Source organism: Arachis ipaensis, chromosome B3 (genome assembly GCF_059453495.1).
Source record: "Arachis ipaensis isolate K30076 ecotype BB chromosome B3, ASM5945349v1, whole genome shotgun sequence".
Taxonomy (NCBI): Eukaryota; Viridiplantae; Streptophyta; class Magnoliopsida; order Fabales; family Fabaceae; genus Arachis; species Arachis ipaensis.
This window is the reverse complement of record NC_142438.1, coordinates 22,923,730-22,942,754: the sequence shown is the minus strand read 5'-3', so window position 1 is coordinate 22,942,754 and position 19,025 is coordinate 22,923,730. Positions and strand designations below refer to the sequence as shown.

Here is a 19,025-nt window from a genome sequence, read left to right as displayed (position 1 = left end):
GTGTCACTTGTTAGTGTGTCCGTGTCCTTCCTGTTAGGATAGACACAAAATACACTAATTCAGTGTCTTTGGACACATTGTCTCTGTCCATGTCTCCTCTCTCAAACACGATTTTGTGTCTCTGAATCTTGTCTCAGTGTCCTATATATCTGTAAACAAACGCAGCCTAATGTGTCATCACATCAACAACAAAAAATCAGAATAAAAAATATTCAACAATAACTTCAATAATAAAAAATAAGAACATTATTTGTATTTTACATAAAGTGAATAATGGAGATCTTCAAACCAAGAATCATATAATCCTAACATAAAACAAAGTTCAATTCAATTACAAATTTTTAAACCTTAAGAATATAAGAGAGCCAAAGCATATCATTATATTTAGTTTGAGTTCTAATCCATTAATCAGCAGCTGAATTTAACTTCTGAATTCAAACTAAATTAAAAACACAGCAGCAACAAAAACTAAATTGAATCCAATTTCAAACTTAGAATCCAAATTAATTTGAATTCAGAATCACGTCAGCATTTAACAAATTAAATAAATAATCCAATTCCAAACTCAGAACACAAATTCAGTTTAGAATCTTAAAAATTAATTGGACAAAAAGATAAACTCAAAATTAATTTTGGGAGTCAGAGAGTCGGGAATACAGGAAAGAATGATATAGAGAAGAACGACCAGGTTAGAGTCGAGGAGTTTACTGTCGACGACGTCGAAGAAGCATGCAACGACACTCGCGGTAGAGAATGGAGAGGCGAGCAAAAAGGCGATTTGGGCGGCGAGCCGACGACAGAGATGAAGTAAACGAACCAGAAACAGAGGAACGTGGGTGGGGTGATCAACGCTGGTTGCATCAACGAGGAGAGGAGGAGTCAAGGAGTGCTTACTGTAGAGGTGAGCCGACAAGATGAGCGATGTGCGGCAGTGAAGTGAGTTACGGACTTAGGGTTGCTGGATTGGACGATTGGTAGTGGTTAATGGATCAGGTCACAAAACACAATGTTTTTGGTCAAATTCAAAAAATCGGTTGGGTCCTGGTTCGGTTTGACCAATCGGTTACCGGCCGATTTAGCGGTTCTATTCTGGTTTTTTTGTTTCTACGATTTTGGAGTATGACCAAACTGTAATTGCCATCGGTTCGCGATTCGACCGATTTGACCGGTTGGTTTGAACCAATTTTCAGAATCTTGGTTTACAGTATAAACGAAGTATGTGTATTTTTCCAAATTCCATATATCTCGTTTGCAAATGAGATAAAACCAAATAAAATTGGGTCTTATCTCTTTACCATGTAAACGAGATATAACCAAATTTAATTCGTTTACACTATAAATAAAATATGTAAAAAAAATAAAAATTGATAAATATACTAAAAATTAGGGTAAAAAACTCAAATAAGCCAAAGGGAGCAAAATTTTACACAAATCCGCCAAATCAAAATCTGCTTCATGAATCCACCAATGCACATCTATATGTAGTTTGAACCAGCCTGATTCGAACTCCATTTCTACATAATTCCAACCAGCACACAAACACACGCACACACTAATTCGAACCAGCTTGGTTCGAATTATACACTTATAAAAAAAATTAATAATTTAAAAATTAAATAAATATATATTTTATTTTATACATTAAAAAAAGCTAACAAAATATTTAATTACGAGACTTCTTTAAAATATTAATGAGCTATCGATTCGAATTCCGTACAATACTCTTTTGTCCATTTTTAATAACTCACGAATATTTTTTAATAAATTTTTTTAATAAATTTATTTAAATTATACTACAAAAAATATTTGATCCTATGCAAAACAATTTAAAAAAAATGGCTTAAAAAATGTTAGGAGTACTATAAAAATTTGTAACGTTCTAATAACTTAGGTAAATACATGCATGTACTCAAATTTTAAATAAAATACTCTACATAGTCAATGATAATTTAGAAATAAAAGAAAATATTTTATTCCATATAAAATAATTAAAAAAATATTTTATTCTATACAAAATAATTTTAAAAAAATGGCTTAAAAGATGTTATGAGTACTATAAAAGTTTGTAGTATTCTAGTGATTTAGGTAAATACATGATAAAAATATTTTTTCTTTAATTTTTAAATTATTATTGACTATGCAGAGTATTTCTTTAATGTCCTAAGTCATTAGAACGTTACAAATTTTTATAGTACTCTTAATATTTTTTAAGCCATTTTTTTTAAATTGTTTTGCATAGGATCAAATATTTTTTTAGTATAATTTAAATAAATTTATTAAAAAAATTTATTAAAAAATATTTATGAGTTATTAAAAATGGACAAAAGAGTATTGTATGGAATTTGAATTGATAGCTCATTAATATTTCAAAATTCGAACCAAACTGGTTCGAATTATGTAAAAATGAAGTTCGAATCAGACTGGTTCGAACTACATGTAAATGTGCATTGGTTGATTCATGAAGCAGATTTTGATTTGGCAGATTTGTGTAAAATTTTGCTTCCCTTGGTTTATTAATGTGATTTGCCCTAAAAATTACTTATATCTATAAATAAAATATTTAAATTATTTATTTTAAAAATTTATTTTTTTGTTATCTACAGTAATCTCTAACCCGACAGATTAAGAAATAAAAAAATGATTTATTATTACTATAATAGCATTTTTATGGCCCAATTTAATTTTTATGTCCGAAAAATATTTTATGGTCCAAAAAACATACAGCAAACAAAAAAGCTTCAACGTGATACATTATACTCATTTCATTTTGTTCAACAAGATAACAAAAAAAAAACACATAGACCTTAATGTGATACCAAATAAAAAAATCTAATATTGTCCATATACATCACTATTTGAAAACGATCTGTTATCACACATAAGATCATTTTCAGTAGGGAACTCATCCCAGTTCTTGTTTATGGCCCACCTGTCATAAAAAGTAACTCCACATCAGCTTTTGCGTCATAAACAGTAAATAGGAACTCAAAGTATCTCTCTCTTCTCCATTAAGAGAAACTAACTTTAGTCCCTATTATGGTCCCACTTAATTAATTAATTAAAATATTTAAAATTAATATAATTAAATTTTTTCAATAATATTATTTAAATTTATAAATTTAAAAATAATTCATTATTAAAAGATATTAATATTAAATAAATTCATATATAATAATAATACACAATATATAATTCGGGATTACACTAATTTAGAGTTTTGTGTTTACAACTGCTAATTTTAATAATATCATTAGCATTTTAAATTTTAAAAATAAAAATAACCAACTCAACTAAATATTATTTTATAAAGTATAAAATTAAATTTATTTTTTAATGTAAGTAAATTTAATTAATTATAATATAAATAATTAATATAAATCATTAATTAAATAAAAATTTAATTATTTAATATAATTTTTATTATAATTATTACTAATTTAATTATTATTTAATTATTTAATATAATTATTTAATTATTTTAGATTTTATATTATTATTTTTTTATAATAACTTGCCAAATGGCAAGTTATTATTGGTTAATTTGAGTCCCTGCTTAGAGGGACTCTCTTACCTTGATCCTCGTGCTGGAACTCATTTCTTCTCCCTTCCAATGGTTAGAATTCCTATATGTCAGAAAAAAGTGAAAGAGGAACTCACTATTGGAGATGCTCTAAATGATGAGAGTTTAAAAGCAACATAAATACGCATTTACTCTTTCACCATGCCACCTAGTTTTAGCACCTGCAGGAAAATATCCGCAAATTAATTTTCTTATGGAGGCTACATTAGTGTAGGACGCAGATATGGAGAGTAGGAGAGTTTTACCGGGTTGTGGTGTCAGGAAGACACTAATCGGACCGTGCGAGTTGCTTAGGAGAACTCGGACCTTCCGATTTCCTCCTCTAAAAGCGGACCATCCGATTTGCTCTTTCATAGGCCCCGTGTTGTTGGCGTGGGACTTCCCACAGACGGTGCCCCTTTAAGAGTCATTGCATGCGTACCTAGGAAATTCACTTTCCCTTCCTTCCCTACCTAGCATACAGAACTTCATCTTCTTCCTCCCTCAACGTTTTCAGCTTCATCTGTTTGAGGAAAAAAAAAGCTAAAATGTCAAAGAAATCAAAACCTAGAAATGTTGATCGTCCAGAACTTCACATTGTAAAATATCTCAGCTATTCTGATTATGTAAGCTTTTTTGTTAAATCTCTTTTATATTTTCAGAATTATATTTTTTATTTTTAGAAATTTAATTATATTTATAGTTGTTAGGAGTTGAACTGAAGAACATATATATGAGTTAGTGTATAATTTTATTGATAGAAATTTAAAAATAAATGTTTAAATAAGGTGTAAATATAATTAGTTCTTGTTTAGAGTTGTTTATAATATAATAGATTATTAAAAAAATAGTTTTTTAGAATTTTTTGGAATAATATTAGAAGTTATGGTTAATTGTAGAAGTTTAAGAATATATGTTTAAAAGTCACCAAAAAAAAGCAAAAAAAAAAGAATATATGTTTAAATAATAATTAGAAATATATATGTTTAAATGTAGTTAATTGTTATTTAGATTCTTTTTAAATATAACAGATTAGAAATAAAAAAAAATTGTTGTTTAGAATTTTTTGTAATAATATTAAAAATTATAGTTAAGTGGTTAACTGTGCTAATTAAATTTAAAAATTTAGAAATATGTATTTAAATAATAGTTAGATAAGAGAGTTTAAATATAATTAATTCTTGTTTAGTTATTTTTTTCGAATATGAATAGTTCAGTATTAAAAATTAGTTGTTAATAAATTTTTGTAATAATATTTGAAATTAGAGTAGTTAACTGTTATGTTTAATTTTAAGAATTTATGGTTATATGTTTAAGTAATAGTTAGAAACATGTGTATTTAAAAATAAGTAATTTTTGTTTAGACCTTTTTTTCAATATAATAGATTAGTATTAAAAATGACTTGTTTATAAGCTTTTATAATAATTTTAGAAATAATAATTAATTAGTTAATTGTTATAATTAATTAAAAAATTATAATTTTAGGATACTTTTGGTGTATATTTTCTTGGAACAATGTTGATAATTTTAAATAGTAAATTAGGATCTGTGTAGTATAATGTATTTGCATTTTTGGTAGTAATTACTTGTTTCTTGTTAGCCTTTTAATAGACAGAAGTATGTTATTTTAGTTGAGGTTTTATTATTATTACATTTGAACATTATTAGTTAAATAGAAAGTGAAAGTATGTATTAGTGATTATTATCTGCAGTAAGTTAGATATAGGGTCTATGTACATTAATTAAAATTAGAGATAAAAATGTTATTACTTAGTAAATTGGATTCAATATAATTATATGTTTTAATTAGATTTTTTAAAATTATGTATGATAGTTGTGTAATTTGAATCGTGCTTGTGTTATGCTTTTGTAGGGTTTACGGATGTTGACATGTGATCACCATGTCCCTCCGGATCGGTACAATAAGAGAGTGGAGGAGTATTTACGATCAACTGGGTTTTACCATGTCGCCCAGATTGGAGTTGTTCAATGTCAGAAAGCACTGGTAAATGCTTTAGTGGAAAGGTGGCACCCGGACACACATACCTTTCACCTTCCGGTTGGTGAATGTGCCGTGACACTAGAAGACGTGGCTATGATCTTTGGTCTTCCGACCGACGGCCTTCCAGTGACAGGGATGACTTTGAGTAGTTTAGAAGTCTTAGAGGTGGAGTGTCTGCACCAATTTGGGGTCGCACCGAGAAAGTCGGATTGTCGAGGAAGCGGCATAAAACTGACGTGGCTACGGGATTTAAAAGAACAGTTACAGTTGACTGATGAGAACAGTATACAGGTGTACGTTAAGTGCCACATCATGTTGTTGATCGGTACGATCTTGTTTGGAGACAAGTCTGAGGCATCTGTCCACTGGAAGTTTCTACCTCTGCTGAGTGATTTTGCTAGTATTAGACAGTATAGTTGGGGATCAGCATGCCTAGCTCACCTGTACAGGAGTTTATGCAGGGTATCACGTTTTGACTGTAAGGAAATTGATGGTCCGCTAACACTTCTACTGTGTTGGGCATGGATGCGCCTACCATATCTAGCGCTGATTCCTAGGGAACCTCGTAGTTTTCCGCTTGCAAACAGGTTACATTATCTTACATTTACCTGGTATCTTCATGTTTAGAATCCAATTATGTTAATGAGATGCGTTATATTAGGTGGTGTAACTGGGAGCGTGGAGACCGAGTCTATAGATATCTCAAACTTGCTCATTTTTGGAAGGCCTTGGATGATCTTCAGGAATGCCAGGTGTGTTTGCATTAACGTTCTATTTGGGTCAATTCTAGTGATTTAGTTATTTGGATTTTAATTATTTGTTTGCTTTATTGTTACCAGTTTTTGTGGGTTGCATATTCTGTTGATCGTGTTGATCCAGACATAATTCCTGCAGAAATCTATATACACTCGGTGATCTGGAGTGCAACGGTTCCGTTGGTATCTTTTGAGTGTATTGAATGGCATGCTACCGACAGGTTTAGACAACAGTTCGGTTTCATTCAGGGAGTTTCTCATCAGGAACGGAATCTAGACCGGGCACATGGAGAAGTCTTAACTGGTCCTAAGAATTTGAATTGGGCCACAGCCACGAGTCATTCATTTTGGGTGATGCAGTGGACAAACAGGTATAATCACGTTCTTACTGAGGAACCCATGGCTCCACAGTAGCCATTAGATACTTATATGTACTGGTACCGTTCAAAGTATGGCGATCACTTGAACTTGTCGGATCTTGTGGTCCAAGAGGATGTTGAGGGTGACCAGGTTATGGATGATATAAATGAAGAGCAGGAGCCATAGTCACCACTGCCTCCACCGCCATCTCCACCTCCACCTCCACCTCCACCTCCACCGCCAGAAGAACAACATCATTCTACAAGCCAATATGTACCTCAGACACAGTTTATTACGTCGTTCCCGATACATCAGCAGCATTGGGTTACGCCACAGTTTGACTCAAGGGACGGAGGTTCTTTTAGCCAGTTGCTTGGGTTCATGGCCTCAGATGCCGACCAAGCACAACATGGCCATCAGGCCGACTTCATGGTGGGTAGGCATTCGTTTGACGCGAGGTATCCATTTCTCACCTACTCGGTTGCTTCTAGAGGATTTGTATTTGGTGATTCTAGTAGGAGTGTCGGTGGTCGAGGAGTTCTGAATAGTCAAAACCCAAACCATGTTTTGATGACTTTGATTGAAGAAAATGCTAAGACATTTGAGCATGAGACTGATGAGTACTTAGTGGATGAGCCAGATGACGAGGAAGACGAGGGAGATGAGGACGAGGACACAGAGGAGGAAGAAGATGAGGACATGGACCAGGATGAAAAATCCTGTAATGACGCAGGTTCAATATTGCTTTACTTATTCAGTCAATTGATGTTATCACAGTATTGTATGGTTTGTTGGGTAGGAATGATTAAATTATACGCTTGTTTGGTCAATTGATGATATTATATTCATGTATGGTATGTTGGTTAAGGTTGATTATACTATATACTTGCTTGGTCTGATTGCATTATATACAGGTGACAAAAGTACTCCCGTTGAGACAGGCAAATGCTACAATTTCAGGATTGATCTACCGCGTCGTAGCGCGAGTCGATACACGTCGTCTGTGTTCAAAAAGGCTGCGAAGAAATGTAAGAACCTTGTGAACTTTGAAAAGTGGACAGCAAGAAAGTAGTTGTGGTGTAGTTAGTTTTCTCTATGTATCAGTTATCTTTCGTCAAGTATACTTTAACTACTTATGTATGACTAAGCTTTCCTAAGTACCAACTAAGTATTGTTTCAGATGAATTTCTTAAATTTCATTAAACAATTGTACATATGATGACTTTGCATGTGAATCTTTACTTGGACATAGGTTACAATGATTCAGTTATCATAAAGTACATTGACACAGGTTATAATGATTCAATTATCATAAGGTACATGTACATAAGGTTACAATGATTCAATTATCATAAAGTACATGTACATAAGTTACATTTTTTTCAAATATCATATGAATCTACTGCGCATTATGGTCAGTACCTGGACCACCTCCCTGACGGCATCTACTACGATTGTGTCCGTCAGCCGCACATTGCCTACATCGCCTCGAACGACGTAACATCTGTGTGTCCATTTCATTCAAGAAGCGCGTCATCCTGGGGCGACCTTTGGAAACGCGTCTCAGATACGGATTTGGTACGAATCGAGGACCATTGTAAGAAGGCCACGTAGTTAGATTCCCGAGTGGCCTAAACCTAGCCCGATAAACGCGTCTAACTTGGTCCATCTTAAAAACATAATGCACATACACCTGCCAATCTAGTCGTTGATTTGCACAACATGCAAACACATGCCGACAAAGAATCCGGTCTACCTGGAACTCACCACAGTCACATCGTTGACGACGGAGATCAACAGCATACTCCACTCCACTTGGCATCTCGCGCACTTCAAAGACCTCATTCTGCCTGTCGAAACAATTAACCTGAATGTTTCCTAATGCAAGTTGATTTGCATGAATTTTGGAGGTCACATGCTCAGAAAAAACATGGCCATCATTGATCCGAGCCTCTGCCTCAGCTCTTTTCCGTGTGAACAACTCATTAAGTCTGTAGAATGACTTAATAAACTTTTGCCATCTGCGAATTCACCATCTGCGACTAAAGAAACTTCTGTCAGGACGGCAGCCATACCATAAGTATTTAATAAACGATTGTGTAATGACCAAAATTAAAAGTAAATCAGTACTGACAACATTAATAATGATATAAATAAGCTTTACATTACGTTATTATCTCAATCTCAATAAAATAAAAACACAAACACATTAATACATACTGTTAATTAATACAAATTATCTAAATAACTAAAAATAAATACTAATCGCCTAAATAACTAAAAATAAATACTATAACAAATACTCATTAATAAATCCTAATTAACTAAATAACTAAATAAATACAAATTAACTAAATCACTAAAAATAAATAGTAATCGCCTAAATAACTAAAAACAAATACTATCACAAATACTAATGAATTAACCCTAATTAACTAAATAACTAAATTAATAAAAATTAACTAAATAACTAAAAATAAATACCAATACCCTAAATAACTTCATAAATACCATAATAAATACTTATTAATAAATCCTAATTAACTAAATAACTAAATAAATACAAACTAACTAAATAACTAAAAATAAATACAAATTGCCTAAATAATTTCATAAATACTATAATAAATACTATAACAAATACTTATTAATAAATCCTAATTAACTAAATAACTAAATAAATACAATTTAACTAAATAACTCAAAATAAATACCAATATCCTAAATAACTTCATAAATACCATAATAAATACTTATTAATAAACCCAACTTAACTAAATAACTAAATAAATACAAACTAACTAAATAACTAAAAATAAATACCAATTGCCTAAATAATTTCATAAATACTATAATAAATACTATAATAAATACTTATTAATAAATCCTAATTAACTAAATAACTAAATAAGTACGATTTAACTAAATAACTAAAAATAAATACCAATTGCCTAAATAACTTCATAAATACTATAATAAATACTTATTAATAAATCCTAATTAACAAAATAACTAAATAAATACTGGTTAATAAATACTAATTATTTCAAAATATTTTTATCTTAAACTTGACTAAATAAACTTTTTTACAAATAATAGATTGACACCTGCACTCATATAGCCCAGAAACTCTGGAGCATGCATGGCTTCCAAATCCAAAACTCGCATGAAAGATGGTTCCTCAAATGGCACCTCGTTCGCGAGTGCATTTGCCACGTCTGTCACATTCGGAGCCATAGTGTCGTCACCTTGCTCTTCATCTCCGTCTGGACCAACAACTTCGTAATTGCTTTCGAACTCTTCCTCAATGTCACTATTGTAGTCTTCTCGTAAAATATTTCGGTCGGCCTCAGATTGTTCGAATTCAATGTACAACTCGATGAACGAGATTTGAGCACGACTTTCAATATACATTGAAAACATCTCCTGCATGCTCGCCTCATCCGTTGTATATTTGGTCTGAAATTGAACGAATCCACCAAATACTGGTACAGGATATCTGTATAAAATACATAATATTTTTCTTGACATATACGAATCTATATCTTCTCACAAATCACGCCTTTAAGCTCTTCAAACGAAATTGTGAAGGGAATAACAACATCTAACGGATCTTCACAAACAAATTTTACTCCTTCAGGCGCTTGCAACAAAATCTGACCAAAATAATACACTTTTAAAAGGACTCTATCATCCATTCCTCTCACTCACTTAAACAAAAACAGAAACTTTACCATCAATTTTTTTTTCCAACCCAAGTAAACAGACACCAGACCCAGAGAAAGAAGAAGAGAAGTCGAACAAGATGAAGAAACTTGGATCTGGTCGGCTGTCTACGGTTCGCACACCTTCACAAGTATATATATACACACACAACTCGGACCAACCGAGTTGTTTAACCTAATTCAAAAATACTATATAATAATGAAAACGGATCGTCCGATTTCATTTACTGTAAATTAAAAAAAAAATAGTCCTCATGCACAACTCGGACCCAGTGACTAGTAGAACCAAATTCGAAAAACAAATCAACAGAGAAAATGGACCATCCGATTTGATCACGGAGATATCGCACGGTCCGATTTTGTTTAAGTGAATTTCGTATCCTCTAAACAAAACGGACCCTCCAATTTGCATACAAAATTTAAAAAACAAAGAATCAGCCGAAAATATCTTTTTCAGCACACTAATATATTCTTAACATTTTTTTGGATAGTTATCTGAGCCAATTTTTTTAGTAATAGAAAAACATTGTATATAATTTAATATCATGGTTAATTAATATGTTTTTTTATATAGATTTTATTTATTTTATTAAAAAAAATTTAAACTCTCAAATTTGAGAGTTAAATGTTCATAATACACAAATTAGAGATTCTAATTTGTGATAAAATAAAATTTTGTTTGATGTAAAACAAATTAAGAATCTAATTTACATGTTTCAAAAAATTTTCCATAACAAATCTACCTCTCAAATTTGTAAATAAAAAAAAAACAAAAAAACCACTTAAATTATAACACAAAGGGTTAACTGCAAAAAACGCCCCTTAATTATTTAAACGCTGACAAAAATGTACCCGAATGTTACTATCAACAAAAATGCCTTTAAATAATTTAAAAATACAACAAAAATACCCAACAGTAAATATGTATTTTTAAAAAATACTTTAGAGATTGAATTTTGATGTAATTTTTTGCAAGCATGATTAGAAAAATAATAATATCTCAATTTTATAATTATTCTTACAAAAAATTGCATCAAAATTTAATCTCTAAGGCATTTTTTGAAAATACATATTTACTGTTGGGTATTTTTGTTGTGTTTTTAAATTATTTAAAGGTATTTTTGTCGATAGTAAAATTTGGGTGTATTTTTTGTCGGCGTTTAAATAATTCGGGGGAGTTTTTGGTAGTTAACCCTAACACAAAAAATAAAAAACCAGTTATCGGATCCGGCTCAACACAGGCACAGTTTGACTGGAAATTCTGTCATTTGGTCGAGTTGAACCACCCTTCGAACCGCCTAACATCAGACCCGTAAAAAAGGTTTGATACGCCTGGGTTTCATCAAAACGACGTACCCTAATCTGCTCAGTGATCAGCCTCAAGACCTCAACGAACGTCTCCTTCCTCTCGCACTCACCACTCAGTCTCGTCACTCGCTCATCTCTCTCACTGTCGCTCTCGCACTCAAGCTCTCTCGTCTCCAGTCTCGCACTCAAGCTCGTCGTCTCGTCGCCGTCTCGCACTCAGTCGCGCGCCTTTCCTGCGCTCGTCGTCGCCGGCGGCAGAACCAGCAGGTCCCGGGGATTGTCGTCGTTGTTGTATTCTTGCCTCGGGCCTCACTATCAGCTTCCTTTGCGCAACCAGCAGCTGGTCCCCCGATTTGGTGAGTTGCAACAAATTCCCCTGTTCTTTCTTTTTCAATTTTGTTGCTGTAATTATCACTGAGCCTTGAATTTGTTGCTGTCTTGCTGAAATAATCACCTAGCTAAATCTTGTATTGCTGAAAATTATCATAGTTGAATTCGTTGTTGAAAATTGTCAATCAGATGAATTTGTTGCTCTAAGTTTTGATTCTTAGTATTGATTGATTTATTTATTCTTACATAGGCGGTATTGATTTATTCTTAGCTGTGTCTTCTCTCTCCACCGTCGTTGTTGCTATGTAATATCTCTCCAGCGAGGCTGCAACCTGTGACCTCATCGCCAATCTGCTCTCCTCTGGTGTTATGTGCCTCTCTCCGCCGCTGTTGTGCTCTCTACTCATCCAGTTTCGGTCACTTCCTCTGTACTCTCTCGCCGCCAGTCAGCTCTCTCCAACGGTGTGCTCTCTTGTACTTTTGTTTGCCGCTCTCGATATCTTGGCTTTTGATTACTTGATTATTGAATATTTTTGAAATTTCTATTTTCTTAGATTGGGTTAAAATACAGTGGGTGATTAAGCTTGATTAATTTACTTGTGTATGATTAAACCTTGTTACTTTAAGAAAGAATGGACTAATTAACATTCTGGAGCCTTAATTTGCTTCTGTTTTGCTTGCCATTAGAATTTAATTAGACAAATGGAAGGAGATAGGCCTTATTTTGCTTCTGTTTTGCTGGCCATTTAGGTTTCCTAATCCATCTTCATTAAACACGATATAATAAGTGCCTTGCATATGATTGTTTGCAGTTCTTGATTAATATTTTGTTCCTATTTGGATCTTGAACATATGGCATTTCAAATGCCTAACAATTTGTAATATGTGTGAAAGGATCTGCTGCATCTTTACAGGCTATTTCCCTTGAAATTGCTTGCTTTGCTTTGATCAGCTGATGTAATAAATTTGGAACTTAATCAAAATTCAGAATTGTCAATATTTAAAAAAATTGTCAAGTTTTATTACATTTTTCTCCATGCCTGGAGAATACAATTAACATAAACATAATACATAAGAAGAATATGGATGGATCGTTTTGGCCCTTGATTTGTCGTTGTTATGTGATCTGATGTTTTGATGAATTTAACTATTGATCTGTCATTTTTGCTTCTGAACATTGATTTTCAATTGTTGCAATTGTCACAAAATGAGCTTTTAGTTTGATGCTGGAGTGTACTATAAGATATTGTAGTGTGAGACTATGCTGTTTACAGTGGGCACTGGAATTGTTTGGTTTTGATGCTGGGCAGCGTACTCTCTAATTCTATGATAAGTTTCAGAGTTAATTGTGTCTTGTTTGTCATCTGTTTTTTAAGTGGTTAATTGGGTTTACTGTTTTCTTTTGGTTAGAAATGTCTTATACTTGTTTATTTATATTTTTGTACTCATTAAATTGAGTTAGCTGTTTCTGTCAAATCAATAAATTAATTTTGGATTTATTATATAATTATATCTTGTTCAACCGGTTCAATTAGTGACCCACTAGTGGAATATTGACTCAGTGCCTCAGCTGAGTCATTCACCAAATCAAATTTAATAACTACTTGATTTCCTGTATCAATGGCAAGTACTCAGGTTTCAAATGACTGCATGATTCTGGGGTGATGGGCTATAACTGCATGGCCAAATTTGAGCCAAACCTTGTATTTGTAATTATAGCCTCGGTATGAATGCCAGACATTTATTCTGGTGAATGAGTTGGGACATCCTTTTATGTCTGATGATTATGTTTTTGAATGGCAGTAGGCATGTCACAGTGGAAGCAACGATAGTAGAGCCTGGTCAAAGAACCTACTTCGTTCCTAAACCTCTTCAAATTTCTTTCCCCTGCCTGGATCTTTTTGTCTAGTAATTTGGAGCAGGAAGCTCTGTTTGTGCCTTTGGTGGTTAAGTTGTGTATTGTACGGCAATGGATTTCATAGAATCTTCAGTTCCAGAAGCACTAGATTGTGATCTCTCAATTCCAAGGGGTGGACCCATTTATGTTCCCAATATGGTCAGCCCCTCCACAAGGGTTCCTCAGTTTGAAAACTCTATAATTTCTGAACTTCAGGTCTCTCTCTCTCTCTCTCCCCAACAATTTTGCTACCTTTTCCCCTTAGTCTTCTTTGAAAAACTGTTTTTTGTTTATGCAGAATCTAGAGGCTGAATTATCACAAGATGCCACCCGAATCTCTGATGATGATGTCTCGTATGCATTCTTACTGTTATTGTTTTCCTCCTCTCATCACTGCTCATTAATACATAGGGTCTCTACTTGTTAATGGTATTGATACATTTTCAGGGTTGATGATCTTAAAATATTTACAGAGGACGAGCTAATGGATATGTCTTTGAAGGAAGTATTTGAGGTATTCTCCATGAACTTTTATATTTTTCCTTTTGTTTAATATTTGAACAGATTTAATGGAAGTGCTATTGTAGGGTATGGAGAACAATGAAAATCGTCCACCACCTTCAGACCAATCCAAAGTGGGGTTAGTCATGCATGATTTTTTGTTAGTTATTACACTAATGTAGACGGCCCTTATCTGAATTCATTTTATACTAGGTTTCAGACTCTTAGTTTTTTTTTTTTCGAGCTGTATTGCTTCTCTCCTTCAACCTTATTGTGGATATGTGCAAGACTAAAAGTAGCAACAGAATAAGAGTAGTAGATGTAGCATAGAATTAAAAAAGAGAGAGTAGATAAGAAACAGAGGAGCTGGAACATATCAAGGTGATACTCTCAGTCTTTGATATATTCATATAAGAACTAAGTACTGAAAAGAAGGGAGCAAGGTAGCATTTGAGGAGCCACCACTCTCCTAAGGTTCTTCGCAGCCTAGATCCTTCCTGCCATATTGATTCCCTTCATCAATCTTATACACTCTCAATACTCTCTCCTATAACAGGATTCATCCCTCATTCGTGCCCTCTCCAATAACTTCTCCAGCTGTCCTATTTGTTACATCAGCTGGTCCCACTTTATTTTATTTTCATCTCTCTTTTCTTTCATTCTTCTATTGTAAAATAAAAGGCGAAGGAGCTATTTTACCACTCTTTTCTCTAACTATCTTAATTGCTTCTTTTCGCTCATTCTTCTTTTTTTCTTCACTTGGGTACCTAACAATTTGGTTGCAATTATGTCAAATACATGAATCTTAGTAATGTTTATGTAGTTGTACTACATTGATACTTGTCGTAAATTCTTTAGTGAAAATGCCATATACAGGGAGCCTAACAAAAAAAAATCTTATTGCATCTCTTTCAATTTCTTTCTCTATCAAGTTTTACACTTTGCAGTGAACAAATTATGTAAAGAGTTTCTTGTTGGATTTGTTGTAGGGGTGATGAAAAGAGGTCAAGGAAAAAACGGAAAGGAACAAATACTCCTATTCTTGAGGTATGCCAACTCTCTAAAAGAAATTATGTTCATGGCATTATTTTATGGTTAAATTGTTTCTTTCGTGTTGATAGTGACATACATGATATGCCATGACATTTTATCTTTATATATACATGAACTATAACTTGAAGGGTTGGCCCCTAAAAAAATGCCGGGGGCTTGGGCTTGGGTCACCACCTTTAAAATGGGATATTAAACATTTCATCTTGGTTTGCAATTTTGTTTCGTGTATGAGCTGAATCATCTGGATTCAATTATGTTCTTTTGCATTTAAGTCGATTTGATTTGATTTGATTTGATTTTATTTTTTTATCGAAACGTGATCAAGTGGATATAAGCATGTTAAATGTGCAAAGGATGTGTCAGAACTGTTTCTGTATTTGCTGTTGTGTGATTCAATTAAGTTTGCTGTTAGAATAAATAATGGAAATCGAAGCTTTTCACATATAGACTTTGAAAGGATATGTGTGCACAATCCCTTTGGAACTTATGATCATTTAGCTTTTCAATATAAAATATCTCTCTCTAATATCCAACTTTTTTGTCCTTTTCAAAAGAAGAAAAGCAAAAATAATCATTTATTTCATTAATTTACAGAGTGGTTGTATAGAAAAGGTGGAGCAAGTTGTGAGAATCAAACAAAGGCAAGAAGAAGACAAGGAATCAGCGAGACTTCATTCATTTAAGTTGGTATCATTACTATTTATGTGATTATTCCATTTTTCATCAGATCTATCTATTATTCTAATTTAATGTATCTTGTCTTTGTTTTAGTCCTGCTTGCAAGATCATTGAAACCCTCAAACCAGGCAGGAACGAAAGGATGAGATCACTTAGGTCCACAAATTATACCAAAAAGGTTGCTTTGAGATTCTTATCTGATATAAAAAATCATTTGGTTTCAAATTGGAAAATATGCACACTAATGTTATCCTACTGTTAGTAGTTAGAGTAATTAACTAAGTTGTATGCACTTAGAGATGCGTGCCTTATTGAATTGCTGTATTTCTTGTTTATGTTGTTCTCTTTGTTGGATCATATATATGTCTAACTTTTATCTCTTAAGTAGTTAGTTTATGACCATTATTGACCAACTAAAAGCATTAAAATTCATGTCGGAAATAAATCAGGCATTACTTAAAGATTTCCATTTGTGACTTCGATGCAGTTCGCTGCTATCCTGAATTGATGCTTTTTCATTGGCTGCTTCCTCAATAATGGACTCCTAATATTTGTTCAATATCCAATATATCATTATTATACTACAAATAGGTTCGAACCGTAATTGACTTGTGTGTGCCTTAACTTCTTCTTCTTCTTCTTCTTCTTTCCATGTGTATGCGCTTCTAGTCATTCTTCTGGTTTAATGTATGGCAGGTCAGTGCAGCAGATCTTCAACAACACATACCTGTGACATTTCCTGAAGTTCTTCTATCCGTGGAGGTTTACCATAATGTTCGACAGTGTGTCAAGGTATTCAACATCAATAGTTCAATACCATATTGATTTTAACAATGCTAAAATTCAATATGTAATTTCTGAAAAAAAAAAACTCTCCTATAACAAGTTAACTACCACAAAACAGCTGATTAACAACAGGTTCATCTCTGCGTATTTGATATTTTTACTTTTATTTTGGTAGACCCAAGAGTTGTTAGTTCTTGGAAAGCAGCCTTTAACTGATTTAAGGGACAAGATCCATTGCTCAATGGACCAGGTGATGCAAAAAGCTGGGCAGTATGATCCTTCTGGATATTTTCTCATTGAAGTAAGCATCTCTTTTACACTGGTATTAAGGTGATTTTTTATTCCTTGTACATGACAAAAAGGTCACTTTTTTGTAGGATGTATTTTACACTGATTTGAGAGACCCATCTGCTATTAATTATGCCAAACCTATACTGGATTGGCTCCGAAACTCAAAGGAGGAGGTGCAAAAAAAATGGGAATATATTATAAGTGGCAGACTACACCAGAAACATAAAGCAATTATGGGTGAAGTATCTGCATCAAACTTGCCTCGCTTTGCATCGATTGAGATGCAAAAGATACGTTTTTGTGACTTACTATTTCGACTTGGTGCTGGATACCTCTATTGTCACCAGGTAATTTCGTTTTAGTTCTCGGAATTAATGTTTGGTTATTACCCTCTTCCCATAGACACGTATGGTAAATCAAAGGGAAGTGTAGCTTAGCTTTTGCAATTTTACATCAGAGGGTAAAAGGGCTAACTACAGATACTTGAATACCATGATTTTTCTTATGCATAGAATGTTAGATGTGCATCTAATTTTTGCTCAAAATATATTAGAAGAAATCACGACACAGTTGCTTTCTTTTTTGTACGAGCAATGCTACGTGACTAACAAAATTTATCATTTTTGGCCAACACTAAAATCCTAAGTACTAAATTCTAAATCATAAACTTTAAACCCTAGTTAAAAATAAGGTGTTGGCAAATATTAATAAAAAGATGTTGGCCTCCCTGACATTTATCTTTTTCATATCTGCAGGGTGATTGCACGCATACCTTAGTGATTCGAGATATGAGGTTATTTCATACCGATGATGTGCATAATCGGACGGTTTATCCAATAGTCACCTTTCAACTGAAAACGGTTTTTAAGAAATGCAGTGCTTGCAAAATATTCAGAGCTACAAAGGTAACAGCCGATGACAAATGGACACCACAAAACCCTTGTTACTTTTGTGATGAATGTTTTTCGCTCCTCCACTTCAACGACGATGGCTTGCCATATTATAACAGCTTCCTAGAATATGATTATAATCACGATTAGTTCCTTTTAGTTTGAAGAACACTTTCACGAGGATGTCATAAAAAAACAAAAATTGCATTTGGTGGTGCATTTAGTTTGGTATCTACGGAAGCGCTAAAATCTCCGGAGCCAAGAGGATAGTATAGAGCGTAGTGTTAGATTAGATGGGCACTTGCATCTTTTAGAGGCATGTTTGCAAATTTTATGAACTAGATTTAGAGTCCCACAATGTACGAAAAATGAACGGTATAAATTTTTTGCACAAAATCTTTTAGATAATTAAAATGATACTGGAGAAATTTTGTATTTTATAGTTATAACATAATCAACCAATATAACTTAAAAAGTTAAAACAGAATTGTATTGTAATAAATTTTATAGTATAATACAATGATAATATAATAGTAAAATTAATTCGGTTAATATATATTATTTATATATATTGAAGTATTTGCTTAAATAAAAAATTATATCATAATTTTATAATATAATAAAATTTAATTATGTAAATCTATGTCGTATATATAATGAAGTATTTGTTTAAATATAGTTTTTTGATAAAGTGTAATGAAAACTGAAAAGCGTAACCTTTTTTTCTATTTGGTTTTGATAAGTTCAAGTATTTTTGTAACATTTTTTAAATATCATTGAATACCTATTGGCTTTTGCAATTTATAATTTTATTTTAAAAATTAAAAAAATTATAAAATATAATAAATAAAGTGATACATATTCAGAAGAATTTAAATTAAGTTATCTT

At 32.6% G+C, this 19,025-nt stretch overlaps 2 protein-coding genes across 2 annotated transcripts; both read left to right on the top strand.

The window, feature by feature from the left end:
* The first annotated feature begins 753 nt into the window (after nucleotides 1-753).
* Nucleotides 754-7,018, top strand: LOC110269410 (serine/threonine-protein phosphatase 7 long form homolog). Its single transcript, XM_088506809.1, has 6 exons — nucleotides 754-901; nucleotides 4,037-4,185; nucleotides 5,434-6,149; nucleotides 6,240-6,318; nucleotides 6,402-6,688; nucleotides 6,850-7,018. Exons 1-6 carry the CDS (start codon nucleotides 754-756, stop codon nucleotides 7,016-7,018), a joined length of 1,548 nt encoding a protein of 515 aa, XP_088362935.1.
* Nucleotides 7,019-13,846: 6,828 nt separating this feature from the next.
* Nucleotides 13,847-18,620, top strand: SRD2 (snRNA activating complex family protein). Its single transcript, XM_016332756.3, has 11 exons — nucleotides 13,847-14,153; nucleotides 14,236-14,291; nucleotides 14,385-14,451; nucleotides 14,525-14,577; nucleotides 15,428-15,485; nucleotides 16,086-16,174; nucleotides 16,263-16,347; nucleotides 16,866-16,961; nucleotides 17,131-17,256; nucleotides 17,333-17,593; nucleotides 18,002-18,620. The coding sequence occupies exons 1-11, from the start codon at nucleotides 14,010-14,012 to the stop codon at nucleotides 18,284-18,286; spliced, it is 1,320 nt and encodes a 439-aa protein (XP_016188242.1). The 5' UTR covers nucleotides 13,847-14,009; the 3' UTR covers nucleotides 18,287-18,620.
* The last annotated feature ends 405 nt before the right edge of the window (nucleotides 18,621-19,025 follow it).

Coding starts and splice junctions, on each gene's coding strand:
- SRD2 (XM_016332756.3), top strand. CDS start 14,010: ATGGATTTCATAGAATCTTCAGTTCCAGAAGCACTAGATTGTGATCTC. Junction 16,962..17,130: donor ATGTTCGACAGTGTGTCAAG/GTATTCAACATC, acceptor TTATTTTGGTAG/ACCCAAGAGTTGTTAGTTCT. Junction 17,257..17,332: donor CTGGATATTTTCTCATTGAA/GTAAGCATCTCT, acceptor ACTTTTTTGTAG/GATGTATTTTACACTGATTT.
- LOC110269410 (XM_088506809.1), top strand. CDS start 754: ATGGAGAGGCGAGCAAAAAGGCGATTTGGGCGGCGAGCCGACGACAGA. Junction 4,186..5,433: donor ATCTCAGCTATTCTGATTAT/GTAAGCTTTTTT, acceptor ATGCTTTTGTAG/GGTTTACGGATGTTGACATG. Junction 6,319..6,401: donor TCTTCAGGAATGCCAGGTGT/GTTTGCATTAAC, acceptor TATTGTTACCAG/TTTTTGTGGGTTGCATATTC.